General features: G+C 37.0%; 2 protein-coding genes across 21 annotated transcripts in view; one reads left to right on the forward strand and one right to left on the reverse strand.

The window, feature by feature from the left end:
* The window catches only part of CTNNA3 (catenin alpha 3), a 482,801-nt gene that overhangs the window by 141,198 nt on the left and 320,528 nt on the right, over positions 1-21,075 (forward strand). The window contains exon 1 of one of the 18 annotated variants that reach the window (XM_013092222.5): positions 10,835-10,888. The exons of the other annotated variants lie outside the window; for them this stretch is intronic. Coding sequence (XP_012947676.2) covers positions 10,868-10,888 — 21 coding nt within the window. The 5' untranslated portion in view covers positions 10,835-10,867. Of the gene's footprint in view, positions 1-10,834; positions 10,889-21,075 lie in introns of those variants that run through there. 18 annotated transcript variants of the gene reach the window in all.
* Positions 1-21,075, reverse strand: part of LRRTM3 (leucine rich repeat transmembrane neuronal 3) — an 85,384-nt gene that overhangs the window by 14,136 nt on the left and 50,173 nt on the right. The gene's annotated exons all lie outside the window — the stretch shown is intronic.

The following is a 21,075-nucleotide window of genomic DNA, read 5'->3' on the forward strand; positions in this document are numbered from 1 at the left end:
GAGGGCTCTAGAGCTGTGTGCAGTAAAAAAAACCATCCTCTTCTAAGAAAGTCAGTTCTTCTAAGGAGGAATTAAATAGAGCTCTCTACTGGATGTTCATCAGTCTGCTTGGCCTAGTGTCAGTATTTACTGCCTGTCAGAGGTAGCAGGAGCACGACAAAGAGAAGACTGTGCTGGTAATAAACAGAATTGCTCTCTGTATTTGAGAAATATGAAGATGTTGTGTGCACCATGATTATTAATGGATGTATGCACATTTCAGATAAAATGATGCTAGTTTTCAAAATGTTAAGAAATGTGCCATTCTGAAGCCTGCAGGCTCTACCTGCGTTATTATTAGACAGGTCCTGAAGATAGAATATGAGCTTCCACTTCGATGGAAATTCAACAGTGAGCAATTCTGGATACAGAATGAATTAGAACAGAAAATCATGTAGGACTTTTGAAGATTTTCATAGCACTGATGTATTTTCATGATGAATTAGAATATTTTGTTCTAACTTCTCTTATTGCACTCTGTATTAATAATTAAAATGTAGTTGCAATATCACAAATTCTCAAAATTGATTTTTGAAAATTTAATTGGAGTCTTAAATAGGCAATAATGTTTAAAATCATAATAAGAACATGGTCTAATCTAAATGTTCTAGCATTTTTAACAAAATACTGTGAATAAAATTTCATTTCCTGAAAAATTCACATTTTATTAATTGAAATTTTCTAATAGAGAAATCCATCCATGTAGTTTTGGACAATTCTGAATACCTTGGGCATAATTCCAAGGATTGATGCATTTGTTAAGGCCAGGTCATGCCCTGAGCATGATGGTGTTTGCAGTGTGCTGCCACATCTTGTCTGAGGCTTTAGATTCAGATCTAAAAGGCAATCTAGCAACAGCAGATTAAGTTACTAGTTGCAGTAATGTAATGTTTAGTGGCCCTTACTAATTAAAGGACTTAATTAAATTGTTCTGAGAGAATATAGGTCGTCACTATGTCAGCTCTTCCTTATCATTTGGCTGCTTGAGCAAACCACTGGTAGATATATTTTATGCACCACTATATGGCATGGTTCCCCTTGCTGTCAGTTTCTTTAGATTTTTCTGGATCTGTCTTTTGGAGTATAGTAATAAAAAACAGGCGTGGACTTATCTCATATGAAGGGCTCTAATGCCACCTGTTCCGTATTGGAAGTTCAAGGCAAAAGATGACGTGAGTAATATGGCTTGATGTAATCATAAGCTACAGTTTCATAAGTTAATCATAGGCACTACATTTCACCCAAAGATTATGAATCAGCCTAAAGAAGGGCCTGTGTGCCTAAAAGCTGTTTTTCTTCAAAGTTACCAAGCTGCTCTAATAAAAAATAGTAATAAAAACAAATATTCTATGAATCTTCCTTGTGTAAAGGACATCAGCCATGGCCACAGAGCCCAAAGTCTGGCTGAAGGAGGAGGAAGATCCACTATGTCCTCAATAAAAGCAAGCCAAAAGGAAAGAGAACTCAGCTGTTCAGTGAGGCTTTCTTAGGAGATAGCCCTCAGACAACCTTTCTGAGCAAATGCCTATGACCCCTACAGAGAGTATAGGTGCCTGATAAATCTGTATCTATTGAGAGACCATTGTACGTTTCCACAGAGAATAGTCTTGGCTACCTTTGCCACTTACAGCCCCCCTCTAAATCCATCTGCTTTGAAGACCTTAGCATAAAACTTGAGCTGCAAGAATTTTCATGAGAATGACTGAAATGTAATTGATTTCTAATGCAACCTTTTCATAATCTGGACCTGCATGCATACCAGATGGGCCGAAAACCTGACCAAATTTCACAATCAGTTTTCACAGGTAAAATCTAATTAAATGTACAAACAGAAATTTTAAATATTTGGACAGAATTTCTTTAGTGAGATTTTTAGAATAAAGGAGAAATGTTTTACACAGCTTTGCATGACAGAGATGTTTTCCCCTTTTTAAAGAATAGTTTGCTATTTATCGTTATATTCTTCTTCATAGTGTGCCTTGCACATTAAAAATGAATGAACAGAGAACTCATCAGATGAGCTAACCAAAGCTGCAGATGGCTAGTACAGAAATCTGCTAGTCTCTCAAATCTGTGTTGGACGATTCTGTATGAAGGACGCTGCCTTGAAGCTGGAGGTAACTGATGTTAGCTTCAGAAGTTTACTGATGTTAACTGACATGGATTGTGTTTGGTTTTTACCAGCGGATTTTACATTTGTACAGCAAAAATTTCTTTAACATTATGTATGTTAAGAAAGTATTTTATAAATCACATACAGAGGATTTGATTACAGGGAAGCTGATTTAGATTTTATTGCTATTGTGATGGTTCATTCCTTTATGCGCCAAGTCTGTACGGCCTGCTTCTGAATCAGGCTGCTGGCCTTGGTCATGTAGAAGTCTGATAGAAGACTTCATGCCTCCATGGGGTCTTTGTGTCGCTGCCACACAGGCACATCCTCACTTGTAACCTGCCTTCTGCAGAGCTGTCTGGGCAGCCACAGTCTTTATCTGCACTCTGAATCTGCCACAGATAGGAAATGGAACCGGAGGAGACAAAATGCTGCCCAGAAAAGATTACTTTTTCCTAGGACTTTTTCACAGCTTGGTGAAAACTTATTAGTTTGGCCATCTGTTGAAAGAGAGGGGTGATAAAATAATTGAGTTGTCATGATTTCTGGAAGTTATGGCCAAATTATTGATTGTTGACAGCAGGTGCATTAATATGAAATGTATGAATTTCCTCAATTAGTGAAGGCTCTCTTGAGAAGGAAGTTACTTTAAAGCAAACTGCTGTACAGATTGATTTATTCTACAGTGATTGGCCAAGAAAATGTTCCTGCTTTACTTTCAACACAAGATAGTTTTGGTAGTTTTCCTGTCAGTTAAAATAGTGCTTGGCATTTCCTCTGTCAGTGTTTTCACCATTCCCTCGGGTATCAAAGGCATGCCATACATGAAGATAGACCCCTTGACAGAACAGTGAAATTCACTGATGAGACTTGTCTGAAAAGGCTGAACGAAGGTACTCTGCTCAAGGAAGTAGATCTCTTAACCTACAGTCCAGTGAAAATGCTTGTAAAGGAGCTTCTACATTACAGAGTGTAGCACACCGTGGTACACAGCTGCTAACTTTAATCTCAGAAACAATATAGTCATGTTAGGTCTGTGTTGTAGGAGCGCTGCTAGCCCAGTGTCTTTTCACATAATCACAGAATGACATCTTTCAAATCTTGGAACAGTGTGTGCTTAAAACCTGCTTGTACAGAATACCCACTTGTGGTTTGGAAGTAAGAAAGGGAAATGATAACATGGTACTGAGTGGTACTGTTGGCTGGATGTTACCGAGAGAAAGGATGGACAAAATCTGTTGCAACCTACTCCAGAGATAAGAAGGCAACTTTGATAGAATTCAGCAAGAAAAGGAGGAATAATTTGTTTGAAATTCAAGTTGTAGATGTAGATGTACCACTCAAGACCCTAAATATCTGTCCCTTACACTACATGCCCTCATTCAGTAAAATCCAACACAGAGCTTACAAAACACTCTTAAAAATTCATTTTCTGCAAAGTAGCTATGCCCTTTGAATAAATGGCACACAAATTATCTTTTTTGTTTAGAGAGAAGCAAAAAATGAGAAGGGTAGAAATTATTTGCCTTTTAGAGAAGCTATTGTTTTCCTGGGCTGATGGTTTGCATTAAATTGTAGATATGTTCATGTCTTCTTTGTGACATGGTCTGTTTTAGTCCATATGAATTACACCCACAGTCTAATAGGGCTTTTGGTTTCTGGGGTTCTTTATGTCCTGTTCTTATTCAATTAGTATATGATGTGTTCATGTGTGTTTTTTGACTGAAACAAAATGAGAGAGACAAACAAAAAAATGTCCTTTAAGTGCTCTAGTCCCTATTCTTAATTTAACTGCTTTTTCTCTTCCTTTCTTTCCCTGAAGATGTTTGGGTCATGTCTGCTACTGCTTTATACACCTCTTTGCTTCCCTGCAGCAAACACAGTCTCTAGCATTTTTACTGCATGTGAGAAACCAGATTGCTATTCCTGCTGCATTTACTGTACTGCTTTCACCGATACTGCTCTGCTGCCCCCAAGGTCTGAATGACATTGATCTGATGCTCACAGCCTAGACATAAAGCCAGGGAGAGCTGTACACAAATCTCCTGGCCAGTACAAGAAAGTCATTAACTCTTTCAGTTTGTTCAGATAAGTAAAGGAATGTAATGAAATTTCAGCTTAGCCAAAATATGGGAAGCATGATAATATTGTTGGGGCAGGGTCTCCACAGAAAAGCAACACAAATGCGTATGTCATAAGAAGGTTTTAGAAAGCTAAGTTTGTTTTGCTGTCTGATTGGAAAAGAACTACTGCAGTGAGAGCAGTCATATTTTAGAGCCTTAATGCTAGGTTTGCTGAGCTATGGTAATCTTTCCCATTGTCAAGCTATATATCTTTAATTTCCTTGTTGAAAAGACCCTTCTGGAGAATCATCTCGATACTCTTCATCAGTGAAACAGTTTTCCTGATAAATATTGTATATTTCTTTTGAATCACACTATAATTTATTGATGTATCACTCCAGTGTTGTTTTCCTTGGTGAGGGGTCCTCTTAATTTCCCTGTTGTACTGTGAGCATAATATATTGAGTTCTGTGCAGCATTATGGTAGCTATTCAGATAGATGCTTTTTCATTTCCTTTTCTCTTCTACCTGAGCTAACATAGGATTGCTTCCTGTGTAGTTTTGCTTGTTAATGAGTCTCTCACTGGGCATCCATTTGTACGTGTTTGACACAGCACTTCATTTGCTTGTAAGAGCCCCATCACATGAGGACTGGCAGAGCTTTTTATGCCTCCATTTTATTTTGTAATCAGGAATATGCCTGCTCAGTGGATTGTTCTAGCAGCTAAAATATGTGCAAGAAATGTGTTTTTCCCTTTTTTTTTTTTTTTTTTTTTTTTTGTGGAATCTTCTGCTTTGATGGGTAGAACTGGATGTCCTCTTTTTTTTTTTTTTCCTTTTTTTTTTTTTTTTTAATGTTGGAGGATTATTAATACTCCTCAGCTGCCTCTCAAAATGTTTTTCTTCAATCAGGGCCAACTTTAACTTGATGGAACAGGTGGTTGCTTAACCAGCAAATTGCTTAACATAAAACCCCAGCCAGGATGTAGCTTCTTATAATTGAAAGACTCTTACTGCTCCTGCCAGCCATCCTTTCCCTTGCTCAGCATTGACCCGCCATTTCAGAGAGAATGTGCAACAGTAAAATAAGGAACGTCTCTAATGTTAACCCTGTCTCATCCAAATCACCCAAATTTTTTCTTGTAAGTATTATCCGATTGAGGTGCTGTAAGATTAGGTGGGACCTGTTTTCCACTTCCTGGGAGAAAGTATTTATTTCTTTTGGAGATAATAATTTCTTCCCATTGTTACCATTGTTCTACTGGGGGTGGGGAACAACCCAACCCAGAAGACGCCCTCCTTGCTGCAGCTGAGGCAGGGAAGGCAAACAGGAATATCAGTGTGGGAAAGAGGTCATATGCATATATAATGTCCTTTTTATTCCTCAGTAATTTGAGGATATATTTGAAATATCTAGGATGCTTAATGTTAGTAAATAGCTGCCAAAACAAAAAGCAACAACAACAAAAAAAAGTAGATAATTTTGAAGACTTTTTTTTTTTTTTTTTTTTAATATAAGGCATTATTAACTTCTGGATGCTAGTGTCTGCATTACTTTCCAGTGAAACATTCTTCCATCACCTGAGCAGGCAGACTGCTCCATTTACTATGTTATAGTCCTGTACTAGCATAATTGTTACTTGTAGAAGCACAAACCTCATAGCTACAGGGTATTACAGGTTCTTCAAATCTGGTGTTCTGTATTCTATGTTGAAATCCGTATTTTTGCCCCTTTTATTTGTAGAAATATTTGCTGTAAATCTGTGTTGGATGGTTGTACTGAGATGGGTAATTCACAAAGTGAGATTGTTACCAACTAAAATCCTCATTTTCTGTTTTGACAAAAGTATTGTAATCCCAAGTATTCATGGTGACCTACTTAAGGAAGATGCAGTTATTACTATTATCATACTATTTATGCAGACATGCAGAATATAAAAGGAGAGATCTGTTATTGTTACATTATAAAATATTATTTATCTGTTTTTTAGGCAAAAGGGTTTTATCACATACCAGTTAATAGCGTATGCAAAGAGTTCTTTACCAGATGTCTGAAAAATGATCCAAAAATTCTTTGTTCAGAACAAATCTAATGTTGATTGCCACCAAAGTGGGAGCTGGGGCCTCCAGTGTAGTTCAGCCTTTGTAGTCTGAACTAAGGAACTGGCAGCTTGTTTACACATAAATCTGCACTGAAATAACAAATTCCATTTAATTTACTTCCTTTTCTTTTTGACTGAAAGTCTTTGGGCAGAAAGATTTTAGCATAAAACTTTTCCACTCAATTTCTGCCTTTTTTTTTTCCTTCAAGTTTAAGCAGTTGTTTGTGATGTCTTCAGAATTAGCAAGAATTTAAAGCTCTATATTTCAGCTTAAAAAGCCTGTTTAGACTGTTTTTGTATCAGCAGCAAGAGAGCTACAGACGTATATTTATAAATATATTTATATATATATTTATTCCTGACGTTACTTGGTGCTTATTGTCAAATTATTGTCAAATAATTTTGCTTGCAGGACAGGATGGTGATCTTTAAACTAGTTGCCAGTAAATACGCCTTTTCTCTTTTAATTGTCAGTGTTCATAGAAATTTCACACTTCATTGCAGTAGTATATCTCTGCATATCTGATGCTGTAGTATATCTCCGCATTCACATGGATGATAAGAACTGAACATTCATGTATCCTCTTGGTATTGTCTCTAATTAGTACTATCCTGTGAAGCATTATAGATTAATTATCTATTTTGATCAAATAAATTTTTCAACTGATTAATGAGTTAACAGAGAGAGACTGGTACAAACACATGATTAGTCCTAGAATAATCCTGCAAATCCAGGCTTTGTATCACAATCTGGCCTCCTGTATATACAGGTTGAAATCACCCATTAATTAGGAATGAGGGTGAGAGAAGTTACTAAATCAAGATTTCAGAATACTTGATCATTTTGTGTCCTTTCAGAAATCTACTAGCCAATTGTGAAATCAGGATTTAACACATGACAATGGATTGTCACACATAATACCAAGACCTTATATGCTGTGTTGAGCATATGTTGAATATAACTGATTTTTAAAAGGTATATTATGATTGTAAACTGGCTGTATTCAGAACATCCTATGTTAAAGCCTCCCATGTGTCTGCCCTGCATAATTACATCTGTTGGCTAGTTGCAAGCTACACCTTTTGAAAATAAATGTATTGAGTAACTCTGTAGTTCGGTGTGCGTAATAGCCTGACTTTGAAGTGTTTGCTCATCTGTTATTGTAATGTATGTTAGGTGTGTAAAAGTGTTAGAAGGAACATCTGCTCCTGTCGTAATTGATGCCGCTTTTCATCAAGATCAGAACGTTAAACTGAATAGGTCATTAATTAGTATCGGAATTGGTCCAACTGTGAAGAATTTTTCCTTTGTGTACAGTGTGGTCCATTTGGCTAGTGTAACAGTGCTAATCCTGATTTCTAACAAGTCCAGGTGAAAGGTCCTTATACTCTGGCAATTTGTTAGGGAAATCTTCTGTTCCTGCATCCAGCTCTCAGTTTTCTTAGGGTATGTGGCATTTCCAGGTGGGAAATAGAACAGAAATCTGATGAATCCATACCCCAAAGAAATGCTGTGCTGTTATACTATTTCATGGCAGTTCTTACAATTCTGTCCATTTGTGCACATGTGTGCTTTCATTTTTCACTTCAATACACACAAAATATGACCCTTCCAGTTACTTCGGGAACTTTAATTTCCAATTGTCTCATCTTTACTTTTTAAAATCAAAGTGTTTCATTAATGTCTATTTCTTCCATTAAGCTTTGAAAGGATATATTTCATTCTCAGCCTACAGCTACAACTGGTTAAAGCAATTTTCGTGGTGGCTATAGACATATGCATGCTAAGTAAATTAGCTTTTATTGTACTCACTGTTGGTTCTCTATTGCATATTCTTGTGTGAATTCTCAAATCTATGTATATTAAAATTAGAGATGGTTTTAAAGCTGTGTGCCTAAGTATTTCCAAAGAGGTCACTCGTGCTGCATGCATGAATAATAGAGCTGAAATACCTCCATTTATTGGACTTGTGCAAATGATCTGCTTAGCACATTTGGCTCAGCAAGTTCAGGATGTATTGAAGAGGCAATAGACGTGTCTGACGTGCCAGACTAAGGAAAGCTGTCGTAATACCAAAACATCCTGTGTGTTTCAGACGCCTTGTACTTGTGGTAGACAGTGTCCTAATCACAGTTTGCTAGCTGGTAGCCACAAAGTACAAACTGTAGAATAAATCTGAATATGTGTTTTTCATATTATTTATCTTTTAAGAAGTGTGTTCAGAAAGTAGCTTCTTACATAAATGTAGAATGGACTTTATTTCTGGTTATTTTCACAGTATAAAAGTAAATAAAAAAAAATATTGGTACTTAAAAGAGGTGAGTTAATATATCTTAATTTGGCTGCTATATATCTTAATTTGGTACTATAGGAAAATCATGAAAGTGAAAGAGAGTTTGTTAGGAATACGAACTGAAAGCTTAGCTCATTTGTTAAGTGCTGAAATGCAGATGAGGGATGCAGAGGAGCACCCTAGCAAGACAGCAGTGAAGTGACACTTTCAGCTTGGAAGAATGTACCAAGCAAACTTCTGCAGAGGTCTCTGCTGGTGATTTGGTCATAAGGGAGCTGCTTAATGGAGTGAAATATCAAACTGGTGGGAGGATATAGTGGGTATGTTGGAGGGCAGATGTGGAATTTAGATTTACTACCAAATGGAAAAGGTGGTTGGAGAACAGAGAGCTCCTGCTTGTGCTGGCCTCTTCACGTGGCCATGGTTGGCTGTGTCCACATTGGGGGAGAAGCAGCAGTTCAGGAGGAGAACGCCTATGGGTTGCACAAAGCATACACGTCAGCATCGTCCTGCTGTTATGAAACAGGTATGGCAAATGAGGTAGCTGGTCACTGCCAAGGCATGCACAGTAATTCTTTTACGCTGCCCAGCACTGCTGAGGCATTGGCAGGAGAGAAATACTGCCCAGCATTGAGCAATGTTGTTAAAGAAAGATACAGAATAATCAGAGACTGGCTAAAGAAGAGTATTAGGAAGGATCAGGGTCTAGAAATTATGGGGATGATTTGGAGTCTTTAGTTAAGAGAAGATGAAGTAAGACGTGATAACACCCTTCAGATAGATGAAGGGCAGCTGTGAAGACAGGATCACCTCTTCTCCATCATAGTGCTGGGTACAAGAAGAAGCAGGTCTTAAATAGGATTCAATAGATTTAGATTTCTCATGTTAAGAATAATAAAGTACTGTAATAGGTTGGTGGAGCTGTCCTTTGCAGGAAAACAGATAGAAATTGGTTAGCCAGACTTCAGTCGAGGACAACAGCATTCCTGCTAGGGGCAAAGTGATGGATCTGGTGATCTCCCCAAGTTCTTCCAGCTTTATTCCAAAATGTAAATTTTCAATGTTGCTTTGAATAAAACAACCAAAATTCCCTTTAGAATTGACACACAGAGAGACATACACATGCCTTCCAAAGAAAGAAAACCCCTTTTTGGCCATGAAAACTTCCTAGATAAGTAAAAGCTGTTGTTTGTTTCCAAAACTAGAAAATACATATACTCTTGAGTGGGTATGGTCCTTGTTAGGTAGAGAAATAGAGCCAACAAGTAGGTTTAAGGAGAATTTGGAGAGATCTCTGTTCTGTGTGGGATTAGAGGCTCTCTTGCCAAAGTCCCATCTGCTCAGCTTTTGTTCAGCTGTTTTCTTTTCACCTCCACGTTGTGTTAGCGCTCCAAATGGAGGCATAATGGAATGAAGTGAAGTCCTGAAGTTGTGTAGTGCTGGTTGTCTCTCCAAGTGCAGGTATCACAAATAATGACCGAGTTTTCATGGAGAGGTTGCATTTGGTAGTAAAATTACCTGATGAAGAAATACTTAGATCCAGGAAAGCTTATGAAGCTGTCTTAAATGGGGAGCAAGTCAAGGAGAATTATGCTATTCTGCACATAGAAAACACCATTTCACCACACAGGATTTCTACAATTGACTGAGAAACTATGTATTCAGGACTCTGCATAATCTATGTTAGTATGTGTTAATCACACCTATCATGCTAACCGTTAAACAGGAAAATAACACTTTAATTAAAGTTATGGGGAAAGATATGTCTGAAAACCCGGGGCTGAATCCTCAGTCATAAGCGTATAGATTACAGCATATGGCATAGCTCTGGGGATTCTGGGTTGAATGTAGTCTGGGAATGTACTTAGAGGATGAATGATTGAAAGGTGTAACCTACAGCAGGCTTAAAATGCTGGAAATTTGGCATTTGCATCTCATTGCAGCACCCTTGCAGACCCGTAGGACCGAGGGCTATTTCCTTGTGTTGTTTGTTCATGGCTCATTGGAGTTTCAAGAGAATATTTCCTCTTAAAGAGAGACACTTCTAAGAGAAGAGATTATTTCTATTTTATCTGGAATTGCTTCTGCTGAGGTAGTTTTTGTGCTTAAAATAGATGGTTGACATTTCTGTCTGTTTCCAAAGAAGTTCATAGAGAGTTTATCTTTCTCTCTACCCTGAAGAAAGAGACCTCGGTGAAAGTGATAGCAGTAATTGGGAGAGACAGCCCTGTAGGATGGACAGCACAGCGGGCTTCCATGCCTGCTGAAAGATCTGGGGTAGGTGGAATATTTTTCCCTTCATTAAGCCAATGGGAATGGCTTAGAATCTACCATAGCTTATTTGTGGGAGAGTGGGATAATGGATTTAATTCTTCTCCTGTTTAAAGCATTGTGAATCAGGACTGACTCAGTTGGGTTGATGCTAATATAAAATGGTAGGTGTAGACAGAAAACAGGGTTAATCTCCAGAAGTTGTTAAAATAACTCTTGGGTAATTTACAAAATTAAATGTATATATTCTGTGCTACTCAGTTGTTGTTTGAAATCTAGGTATCTGTTCTACTACTGCTTTTTTTTTTTTTTTTTTCTAAAAAAAACAAATAAAATTGTAACTGCAGCAACTTGTTGTGGCCTGGCTGTATTTTCTTACTGCATGTGACAATAGACTGTATTTGCTGCAGCACTGTAGCAGAATGAGTGTAGAAACAGTGCAGAGTTGGAATAGGCTGTGTGCTTCAGGACAAATTAATAAGAAAGTAAAAAGGGCTCTCTGTCAAATGTGTTTGCAAAGAAAATCATACAGTTGCTAGGAGGGTATCTGTAATTGCCTGTTCCATGAATCTTTCCTGAGAGCACAGATCCATACAGTTGCTGAAAATGAGCCTGAAGTGCAGGAGTTGTGAATTGACCTCCAGACGTATTTTTATCTTTCTACAACAGTTTTGAACAAGCATTTAGAGAGCTAAGTTACTGGCAAGGGTGGTAAAGTTCTATTGGAAAAGACTTACTGGTATTTTGTAATCCAGATAATTAAATACAGCACATTCATAGTTCTGGCCTCAATGCAACTAAACAGCATAATGTGTTGTGCAAGATAATCAATATGTAGCTAGAGCCTTTCTGCAGTACAATTAGCTTCAGTTGCCTCTCTGAGCACAAAGATGTGTGAATTTTCCATCCGTGCTACAGGGTCTTCTAGAGCAGTACGTGTCAGAATGATGCAGGACATGGTAGTTTTGTCCTGGAGCTGCAAGTGGACTAGGTAACTTTACAGCAGAGCAATGTGCTACTGCAAAAGGATATTTTTATCATGTTAGCCTACTGGAGAAACAAACCTTTCCATATTTAAGTTACAAATACGTCAGAAGACAACATAGCCTTTTGGTGGACATTCTGTCACATCGGAGCAGCAGTTTCTGGCTGTGCTTGAGCTCTTTGCTCCATGGTATGCATGCTGCAACAGTATTGACAGAGTTTGTGTTTCTTTCCTGAGTTGTACTCTGGTATTCACTGCAGGTACTGAGTCTGCTTTTAGACTTAGCTAAATGATTGCAGTCTGGTCTCTTTTGGTGGGTAGTTTTCTCCCAGAACTGGCTGCCCACACATCGCTAGCGTGTAACAAGTTATAATAAGCCATTTTATTTCTATGCATGTGATTTTCCTGCAAAAGTTACAAGGTACGTTTCCAGTTTTTCATATGAAATCACCATGAAAATGATGGAATTATTTCAAATGTTGAAATAGTCTTTACTGGGGCATGGACTACAGAAAGCCTTACTAATAAATACTTTGCCAACTGCAGTAGTATAACTTTCTTAGAGAATCTGATCACATTTGACAAGGGAAATAGGATTCCAAAGGACGTTACATGAAATTATGAGATGATATAAATGGAAATATATTTTCTTGGGGGGAGGAAAGAGAACAACTTCTCCATAATTGAGTTACAGATAAAATTGAATTTAAAGGGTCCAGCAAACTTGTTTGAAGTTCAAAGAAGCTTGTGCATAAATTTGGCCTGCCTGGAGTTACTGCATCTTAACACATATAACTTGATCAAAAGAAAATTAGAAATTGAGTAGTTCCAGAAATCTAGACTGATTAAGTCAATCTTTCTTGCCTAGTGATGGAATTTAGCAAAATATCATTTGGTCTTCTCTAAAGTATTATCCTCCTGGATCAAAGGATTTCTCTTCCAGCCTTTCTATACTAATCACACAGTGAAAAAAAAAATGAACTTCTGTAGTGAAAAGATCTTTGTGATCCATTCAAGTTAGCAGTTCTTTAGGGCTGTTGTTCTGAAATACAAACTAAAAGAATGCTAGTAGTCAATGGAGATATTATTTACCCTTTAATAGCTCCAATTGACCTCTATGACAAACTTGTAGCTTAATTTATATGACTGTACTTTGTTTTGTGATTTACTCTTTTGTTTCTGTGAAATGCAAAGGCTCCCTCTGAAGGAGGGAGAAGTCAGTACTGATACTAAATGTTTGTGGGATAAGGTCTGAGGGTCCAGGAACAAAGAGAATGGGGGCTCTTCAAGAGGGAGGTGTGCATTTTAGTTAGCAGGAACTAACTAGCTAGGCTGAAAATCTGGATAGGGATAAATGTCAAGGTGCTATTCTTAGCATGTCCAGCTTCTGGAAGTTTTAATTCAAGGAAGCAGGACTTGAAAGTATAATTTGTGCCCTAACATGGGACAGGGTCGACCAAGATGACTGAGGCCCATGAAAGTTGGACCATGACATTTCACATAGCAAATACGATTCTCTGAATTATTAGTGATAGTTATAATTTTCCACTCCAATAAAAGCCAACTTCAGGGAAACAGTTAGAAAGGTTTTCCAGCATGCAGGAGACATACAAACAATAAGATTATAAAATGCCATATTTCATATAGTTCTGATCTGCTAGACACAATGTCATTTGGGAATTGGCTAAACCAAGTCTCTTTACAGGCCTGCTAATCTGCCAGTGTGAAGTTAGGAGGAGTATTAGAACCTGCCATATTTTCTACTTACCAGAGTTTTACTTTGTACTGTGATATTCAGATCATTTCAGTACCTCATAAATATCCTTCAATATCCTTTAAAATAGGCCAAAGAAAATACATTTAGGTGAAGTAGTTTTAGTATAATGAGAAATTTCTCCTTTACCAGCAAGTTTTTGTGCAGTTCTGAAGCCCCGTACGAGCCAATGAGGAAGCTGACTTCTGTGGAACGTGGGAAGCTTTGCAGCTCATTGTAAATGTGCATCTAATATTCCTGGGTGCCTAGTAACTTAAAATCTGGCCTCTATTCGTGGTGGCACAACTCTAATTCTATTAGGCTGTTAAAAATAATATAAATCTGTTCAGTCACTGACAGCAGGTTTTTTTTTTTATTATGTGGTGATTTGGGATTATGTGAGTTATGGGGAAAGGTGACCTTGATGCAGGTTTAAGTGCAGCAATTCTTGACACAGTGCAGTAAAGAACAGCACTGGTGTGAACTTAATTATTTTATTAAATGCACTAGGGTTGAATTACTTAAATAAAAAAATAAATAAGTGACATTCACATTTAATAAACTGCATTTAATCTCATGCATGGATGTGTTTATGATAGAGTTACAGCAATACAGTAAATTAAATATGAATAGAAGGCTCGCTAGTATCCTCATACACAGATGTTTTCTATTTAGGCTAAAATAGAGACTATAAACCACGAGTCATTCAGGACAACATTGAAGTTCATGTATTTAGTAAAATAAACAAAATTTTGATTTTGAATAGTTAATATTTGCTCTGTTATCATCCAGCAATAATTTAGGCTGGTTAATATGTAGTGGAGTAAAACTGTACTAATCAGAATTTTACACTATGATTTTGCAGAGAAATAAGCACAAGTGATAATACAAGCAACAGAAAGGGGTTGCTGATATTCAGAAGTCTTAACATTTTTTACCTGCTGTAGAAGTGTTTCATTGGTGTCAATCAGAAAACCTGTATTATTTATTAAAAAGTTGTAACTGTATTAAAAAAAGTAATTGCTGTATTTACTGAAGTTTTACTACAAGCTTTTCTCAAAAATTCTACATTGCTCTGGGAAGAGTTGAAAAACCTGTATAAAGGAAAGACGTTTCAAGTTAACATTAGTATACTTGATTTTTGCCTTGTTTTTTTTTTTTTTTTTTTTGTTTTGTTTTTTTTTAAGCGTTTTAGCCAAACAGCTGGGTACATTTGACCCACATTTGTTAAACGGTTTTAGGAAATCATGATTACGTTTTGTGGTGAATAAACTATTTAGAAGGAAAAATCAGGCAGCTCCATTCCTTAGTAATCCTGAGGCAGAAATGAGCTGTTATAAGTGTAAAACCCCTATGTGCCCATTCACAAATGGGTAGAATTCGTAATTCTGTAGTTTATCTACTGATTGTATTCCATTTTACAGCGACAGTTTTCATTAAGACTACATGTATTCACAGGAGGGCAAGCCTAATAATAGTAGCCTTAAATCAGGGATTTGTTGTCCTTTTCTAATGTTACACTTCTTCTGAAATTGTGTCATTTAGGCATAACAGCTTTCTTTTTAAATTGTGTGAAATTTAATTCAGTTGTTCAACGTACATTTCTTGGAGAATGTGCGGTATGTTGTTGATCAAAAAGCATGTTTTTTTCAGGTACTGAGGTAGGACTGAAATGACTTTGAAAAAAAGGCTTGATGAAGTGTTCAGTCAAAGCTGTAGACACCTCCATAATTTCAGCATCTGCACAGTATTTTTACCATTTCATTTAAGTTTATTTCAGTGTTAAAATTAAGGTTTAAATAGGGTGGGGAGTGGGGCTTTTGGCTTATTGGCCTAAACACACTGTAAAGAGCCTTTCTTTTATTGTAAATGTTACTATTTAGCTTCATTTTTACCTTGTATGTTCCATCCAGCATGGTAAATAAACATTCAGTAAACCTGTGATTACTTTTTATATCTGTAGGTTTTTATTTAAAATCTTATCAGCAGATTAGAACTCACCAAACTCTAAAACCACTTCTAATATATTAAAAATGAAGACATGTCACTACAGGAGTAACAATGGAGAGGCCTGGCAAACCTTTATTTTACTGAAGTTTTTATTGCAGCAGATTGGAGAGAATTGAATTTGTGGTGTATTTGAAATAAAGTAGTTTGGGAATAGTTCCCTTCTTTCATGAGGCTTCGAGTTCTGCAGGTGTCTGCGTGATATGGCTTGTTCTGCTTGGATACAGATGCCTCAGTTGTGTGGTGTCTGTGCTGGTGAGGAAGAGCAGGACCTACTTCCCCTGCTTGCATTTTGCCATGTTGGTTGCTCAGAGAAGGGCTTTGCCCCATCTTCTGCTCTGATTTATGTTGTCAGACCTGCCAAAGGAACCTCTCTGCCCATTTTAGCTTCTTAAGTATTGCAGACTGAATGTAACACTCTCAAACCTGACCTCTCATCAATACTGGCAGATTGTCATACTAGGCAGGAGCATTTTTCAGCACAGGACAATTAGAGAAAGACATACCTGTCGTGGTAGTATGCATGTGTACATTCTATAATCATTCCTTATGTTGTAAGAGTACCCCTTACGATTCTGAGGTCTTCTCTTTTATGCCTAAAAATCTTTTCTTCTCTCATCTAGTAAAGCCATCATTTCTGTTACATTTTTTTTTTTTTTTGCGTAAAACTAGAGCTGTAAAGCAGTTGCTGTAAATTTTTCAGTGTGTGGACACAAGCACAGAACATTATGGCTTTTTCATTTATTAGCAAGAAAGAACTAAATGTGTGGAGTCTAACACAAAATTAAAGCAGTGGAAAAAGTCTGAAAAAGTTATTTAGGAAAAAAAAAAAAGATGCTCTTAAAAAATGACCAATTAAGCTTTTAAGAGTGAAATACGTTATGCATTTTGAAGAGAAGGTGAGTTTGAGAGGCACAGCAGTTTACTTTATCACACATTCCTGCATAATGCATCACACCGAAATCCTGTTTATCTAGTCTATTGTTCTTGGCAATTAATCCCAAAGAAGGATGTGAGGGGTACTGGGAAAGGTGAGATGAGAAGTGTTCATACCTGCTGTAGGATCTTCTGCAATAGCTTTATAGTCCAAAGTATCAGGTAGGCAGAGATCAGGAGACTTATCTCCTCACTTTATCCATTTATGTAATCCTGTGGCCCTTAAAAACCATCTTGACCATCTTGGTGTTGTTTTTTTTGTTATTTTTGTTTGTTTGTTTGTTTTTTAAATTCACAGCTATACCAGAATTTACCTCATACTGCTATCACCAGAAAGGTTGGTAAACAAAATGTGGCATTGTGTGGATAAGAACAAGATAAATCCTTGCTTGGAGAGCTTTTTGTTAGTTAATAGCACTATATAATAGGTAAATATGTTTGCTACCTGATTGAGTTACCTCCTTCTCTCCCCATCCCCACGATGGATACTTCACAAAAGGAGTTGTGTGCTCATGGTCTAAATACTATGATGAGGGTTAGAATGATCTGACTCCTGAAACTGTATTTTCAGGATGTTGGAGTGATGATTTATTTAAGATTAGAAGTAGACTTGAACTGCAAAATTTGCAGCCACATCTGGATATCTCACGTCTCAAATTTTTGGGAAACATGATTTATGTTGTAGCATTTTAGAAACAGTGCTTGGGATCTGCAAGTGAGCTCAGCATTCAAATGCCAGCAAAATAAACACATTTTGGGGTTGTGCCTATTAGTAATTATGATGGATGCAGAATCTGTTTGTTAGAGAGGTCTCTCACAGCAGTTGCAAAACAAATAATATGCTCGTTACCTTCCCCTTCTTCTCATACCTCATCTCCTTTGAAAGTTGCTATTTTTCATTTTATGGCACTGGTGAGTAAGTGCTGCTGAGTCAACGCTTGATTAGTTTCCAGCTGGTCCTGTATGAATAATTTATTCAGATGCCAAACAATCAAATGAAATTTTCAGAGTATTATGGCCTTAATAGAACTGCAATGAAATTGTGGTGTTGTCATCATGGTGCCGTCCCCAAAGATGCTCATGGCCAGTGACTAGTGTCAAGTTGTGTCCTCAGACTGGCAGGGACACCATTCTGCCACAGTCTCCATTTTCATTACTTTTGGTAGCAGTGTAATGTTTTAACTGTAACACTGCTGACTTCCATTTATACCAGTCTGAAATTATTTTGAGAAGAAACATTGCATAAGAATAGGAAGGCAAAGCAATTGTATTTTTTGTCAAGAACGTGTTAAAAGTTTTCTGTAACTGCAGTGGCAATGCTTTGGAAAAAAAAAATACTAGTCAAGTATTTTATACTCATGGTCTGAACTCTTGAATTTGACCATGAATTTTATATTCATGGTCTGAACTCTTGGGTAGACTTGTGCGGTGTCAAGAGTTGGACTTGATGATCCTTAAGGGTCCCTTCCAACTCAGGATATTCTATGATTCTATGATTCTAAGTAATTCGTTTTCCAACTTTAAAGAAAAAATGAGAGTGTTTTTTTCTGTATTTATATTATCTAATCAATGCATATTGATTTAATTTTTTTTAAAAAGTCTGAAATTGATGCAACATGAAACAGAACAGCTTTCCTTAATTTGCCAAATGAAAGTCTTGGAAATTATGATTAGGTGATATTTACGTATCCTCTCTGATGTTAAGATAGTCATTTAATTTTGTTGATTCAAATGTTAATTATTTTTTAAAATATTAATGTAACCTGATTTCGTAGCTTATCATACTTTGTACTCATCACACCTGCTGTGGAAAAGGGAAAAGAATTCAAGATCTGCATGTTGCTTTTATAAAATCTCCTAGCACTCACAGGATATTTTGAAAATTTAGACCTCTTTCATGGGGAGAGCAGCTCCTGCATATCAGGACTTGTACCTCAGGGTGAATGCATTAATTTTTCTTTCTATTCTTTAATATTGATCTAGGTTCCCCTCTTGATAGAAGTTTTATAGTATGGTAAAGTAATTGATTTTTTTTTTCCTAATGATAGATATAGACAATTACTGACTTCACTTAAGTCCAGCTATTGCTAAAGAGCTGCCAGGGCTAAGGACTGGTTTCAGGCCAGTTACGCTTTTGTTAGAGGAGTTTAGTGAGAAAACATGAGCTACATCCAGATTAGCAAGTGCACAGGGGCAGATGTTTAGAGGGAACAGTTGGTGAGGAGGACCCGGAGTCTGCACTCTGCATATTTCCTTTCAAACCACATCTGATCTTGTAGATGGACTACTTGCAAGCATTGGAAGCATTCCTGGAGCACATCCTCCCATTTAGTTTCATGCAAAAGGAGTGCAGTTTCTTTGACTTGAGATGCAATGCCAGCCAAAATGTGATAAGGAGTTTGGCTCCTGAAGTGCTTATCTCATCAGTCTGAACTGCTGGTGTAGACAGACAGAGAGAGAGAGATGTGTATGGTGAAATGCCTAAGGTGGAAATTCCCCACCAGTTAAACTGTGGAGTTTGTCAGACATACTGAGGTTGTTTTTCCACAACCAGTACAGGAGTTTATGTCTACAATTAAATTAAAAGAGAGATGGCAACCTCTCAACAGGTATAAGGTCAGCACAGATATAAGGTGGTAGGAGCTACAGATAATGCAAAATAGATACATGTACATGTATATTGCTGCTAATGGATAAGTGTCATGATTCCCTTTCCTCTTGGCTGTCATTGTTTTCAAACAGGAGCATCTTACCTGTCTTAAAAATTCACTATGATCTGCCTGAAAGCTACACAATTATCTGTAAACAAAAGAGATTAAAAGTCACCTAAGTCAAAAAATCATCAGTTCCCCTGCTTCCAGGCTTCTGTATAATCCTAAAATTATCTAGAGAAGTGTTACAGCATTCAAGGGTGTGATATTTGACATCTGCATTGCCTCAGGAATATTTTAATGATTAAGGCTTGTCATTCATCTCCTGAAATCCCTGAGAATAGAAGTACATTTTATACTGAGAATATTTCAGGGACAACACAGAAATGTTGATCCAGAAAGCAACTGGGGTGCATTCCATCTTTATTAAGGATTTTGGTAAATGAATAGAATAGTGCTATCAAAATTTTTTCTAACTCTTTTTGTAACAGAGGATTCACCGTCAAAACCAAAACCGTGACCTTAAGCATTCTGTGTCCAAAAGGGAATATACAGCTAGCATGTGTCAAAAGGCAGTGTCTCCAAGGAGGACTCTAACAAGATTACAAGATTGCTAGCTTCTCTAGCAGCAGCTCTGCTCCTTTTATTAGTAACCTTTTATTTTTTTTTATTCCTGTTAGAAGGAGATCTTTGAGAGGTGAGGAAAAGGTTTGTTTATCTTCCTATTGGTAGTTGTTTGGTCAAATCTTGTGATGGCCAAAACCTCTGCTTCTGAAACCCTAGGATAGATGCCTTAAAAATAGCTCAATAAACATTGCTTGCATTTATTAAAACTGACTTCGGTGTAGTGTTTGCCAGAGGATTGAGATTACCCATAATTCAAAATATTCTAACCAGAGATGCTGTTTTATATGAACTTGAGTTAGTCGAACAAACCTGGGGAAGGTGGGATAGTCTGAACACCTATGTGATCAATACAATTGTGAGATATTATCAAATGTACCCTAGCGAAAAAAACCCTATGACAAAGACTTGTGGAACGACACTATAGTGAATCCAGTTTTTAAGTCCCATAAAAACGAACTCTAGAACTGCTTTTTACTAGCACCGAAGTTTACACTGATAATTTTTAAAGAAGTTTATTCAAAATTGCAGCATGTTAGAATGAACCAGTCATTTTCCAGTTGTTCTCCTCATTCATTTCCTGGTACTCCTTCATTCCCTTTGTGCTCAGACGTAGAAATTGCTAACAGAAGACAGTCTGCATTCTTGTCATAAGCTCACAGACCTCCATGCAATCCTATCAAGGCTGTGTTGATACAGAGCGAGAGGCAGCTCTCAGGAAGGGTTGTGTACTACATAACAGTTTGTTGTAAATGAAGACAAATTAGGAGGTTCCTTTTTGCTGCATAAGGTCATCATCAAAACCCATTTTCCCCCCTTCCCTTTTTCCTAGTTTTGTTCTAGAAATACATTTCCCTAATGTTAGAAATTCTTTCATTTCTTTTCAAATTATTAATGTCAGTGTAAACACATTTCACTGCCTTTTGAGTTTAAGTTAATTTCCTTTCTCTCTGGGCTGTATTCACTGATATATATATACATGTTTTCCAGCCTTTTCCTTAGTTTTTGTGCACTAAAAAGAGCTGAACTAGACATTTCCTTTCATCCATCCCAGTGATCATCATACAGGTTCTTGTCTACAACAGAGATTCACTTTGAATCTCTTCCTTAAATATAACTGGGCCGAATTAGGTATTAACCAAGAGAAGTTCTTACCTGTGTCTGTTAAAGTAATGTTAATACCTCCTTTTCTATACTGAAAATTACTCATTTGACATATTTAGGATCAGATTTACTT

Source organism: Anas platyrhynchos, chromosome 6, assembly GCF_047663525.1.
Source record: "Anas platyrhynchos isolate ZD024472 breed Pekin duck chromosome 6, IASCAAS_PekinDuck_T2T, whole genome shotgun sequence".
NCBI classification, from domain to species: Eukaryota; Metazoa; Chordata; class Aves; order Anseriformes; family Anatidae; genus Anas; species Anas platyrhynchos.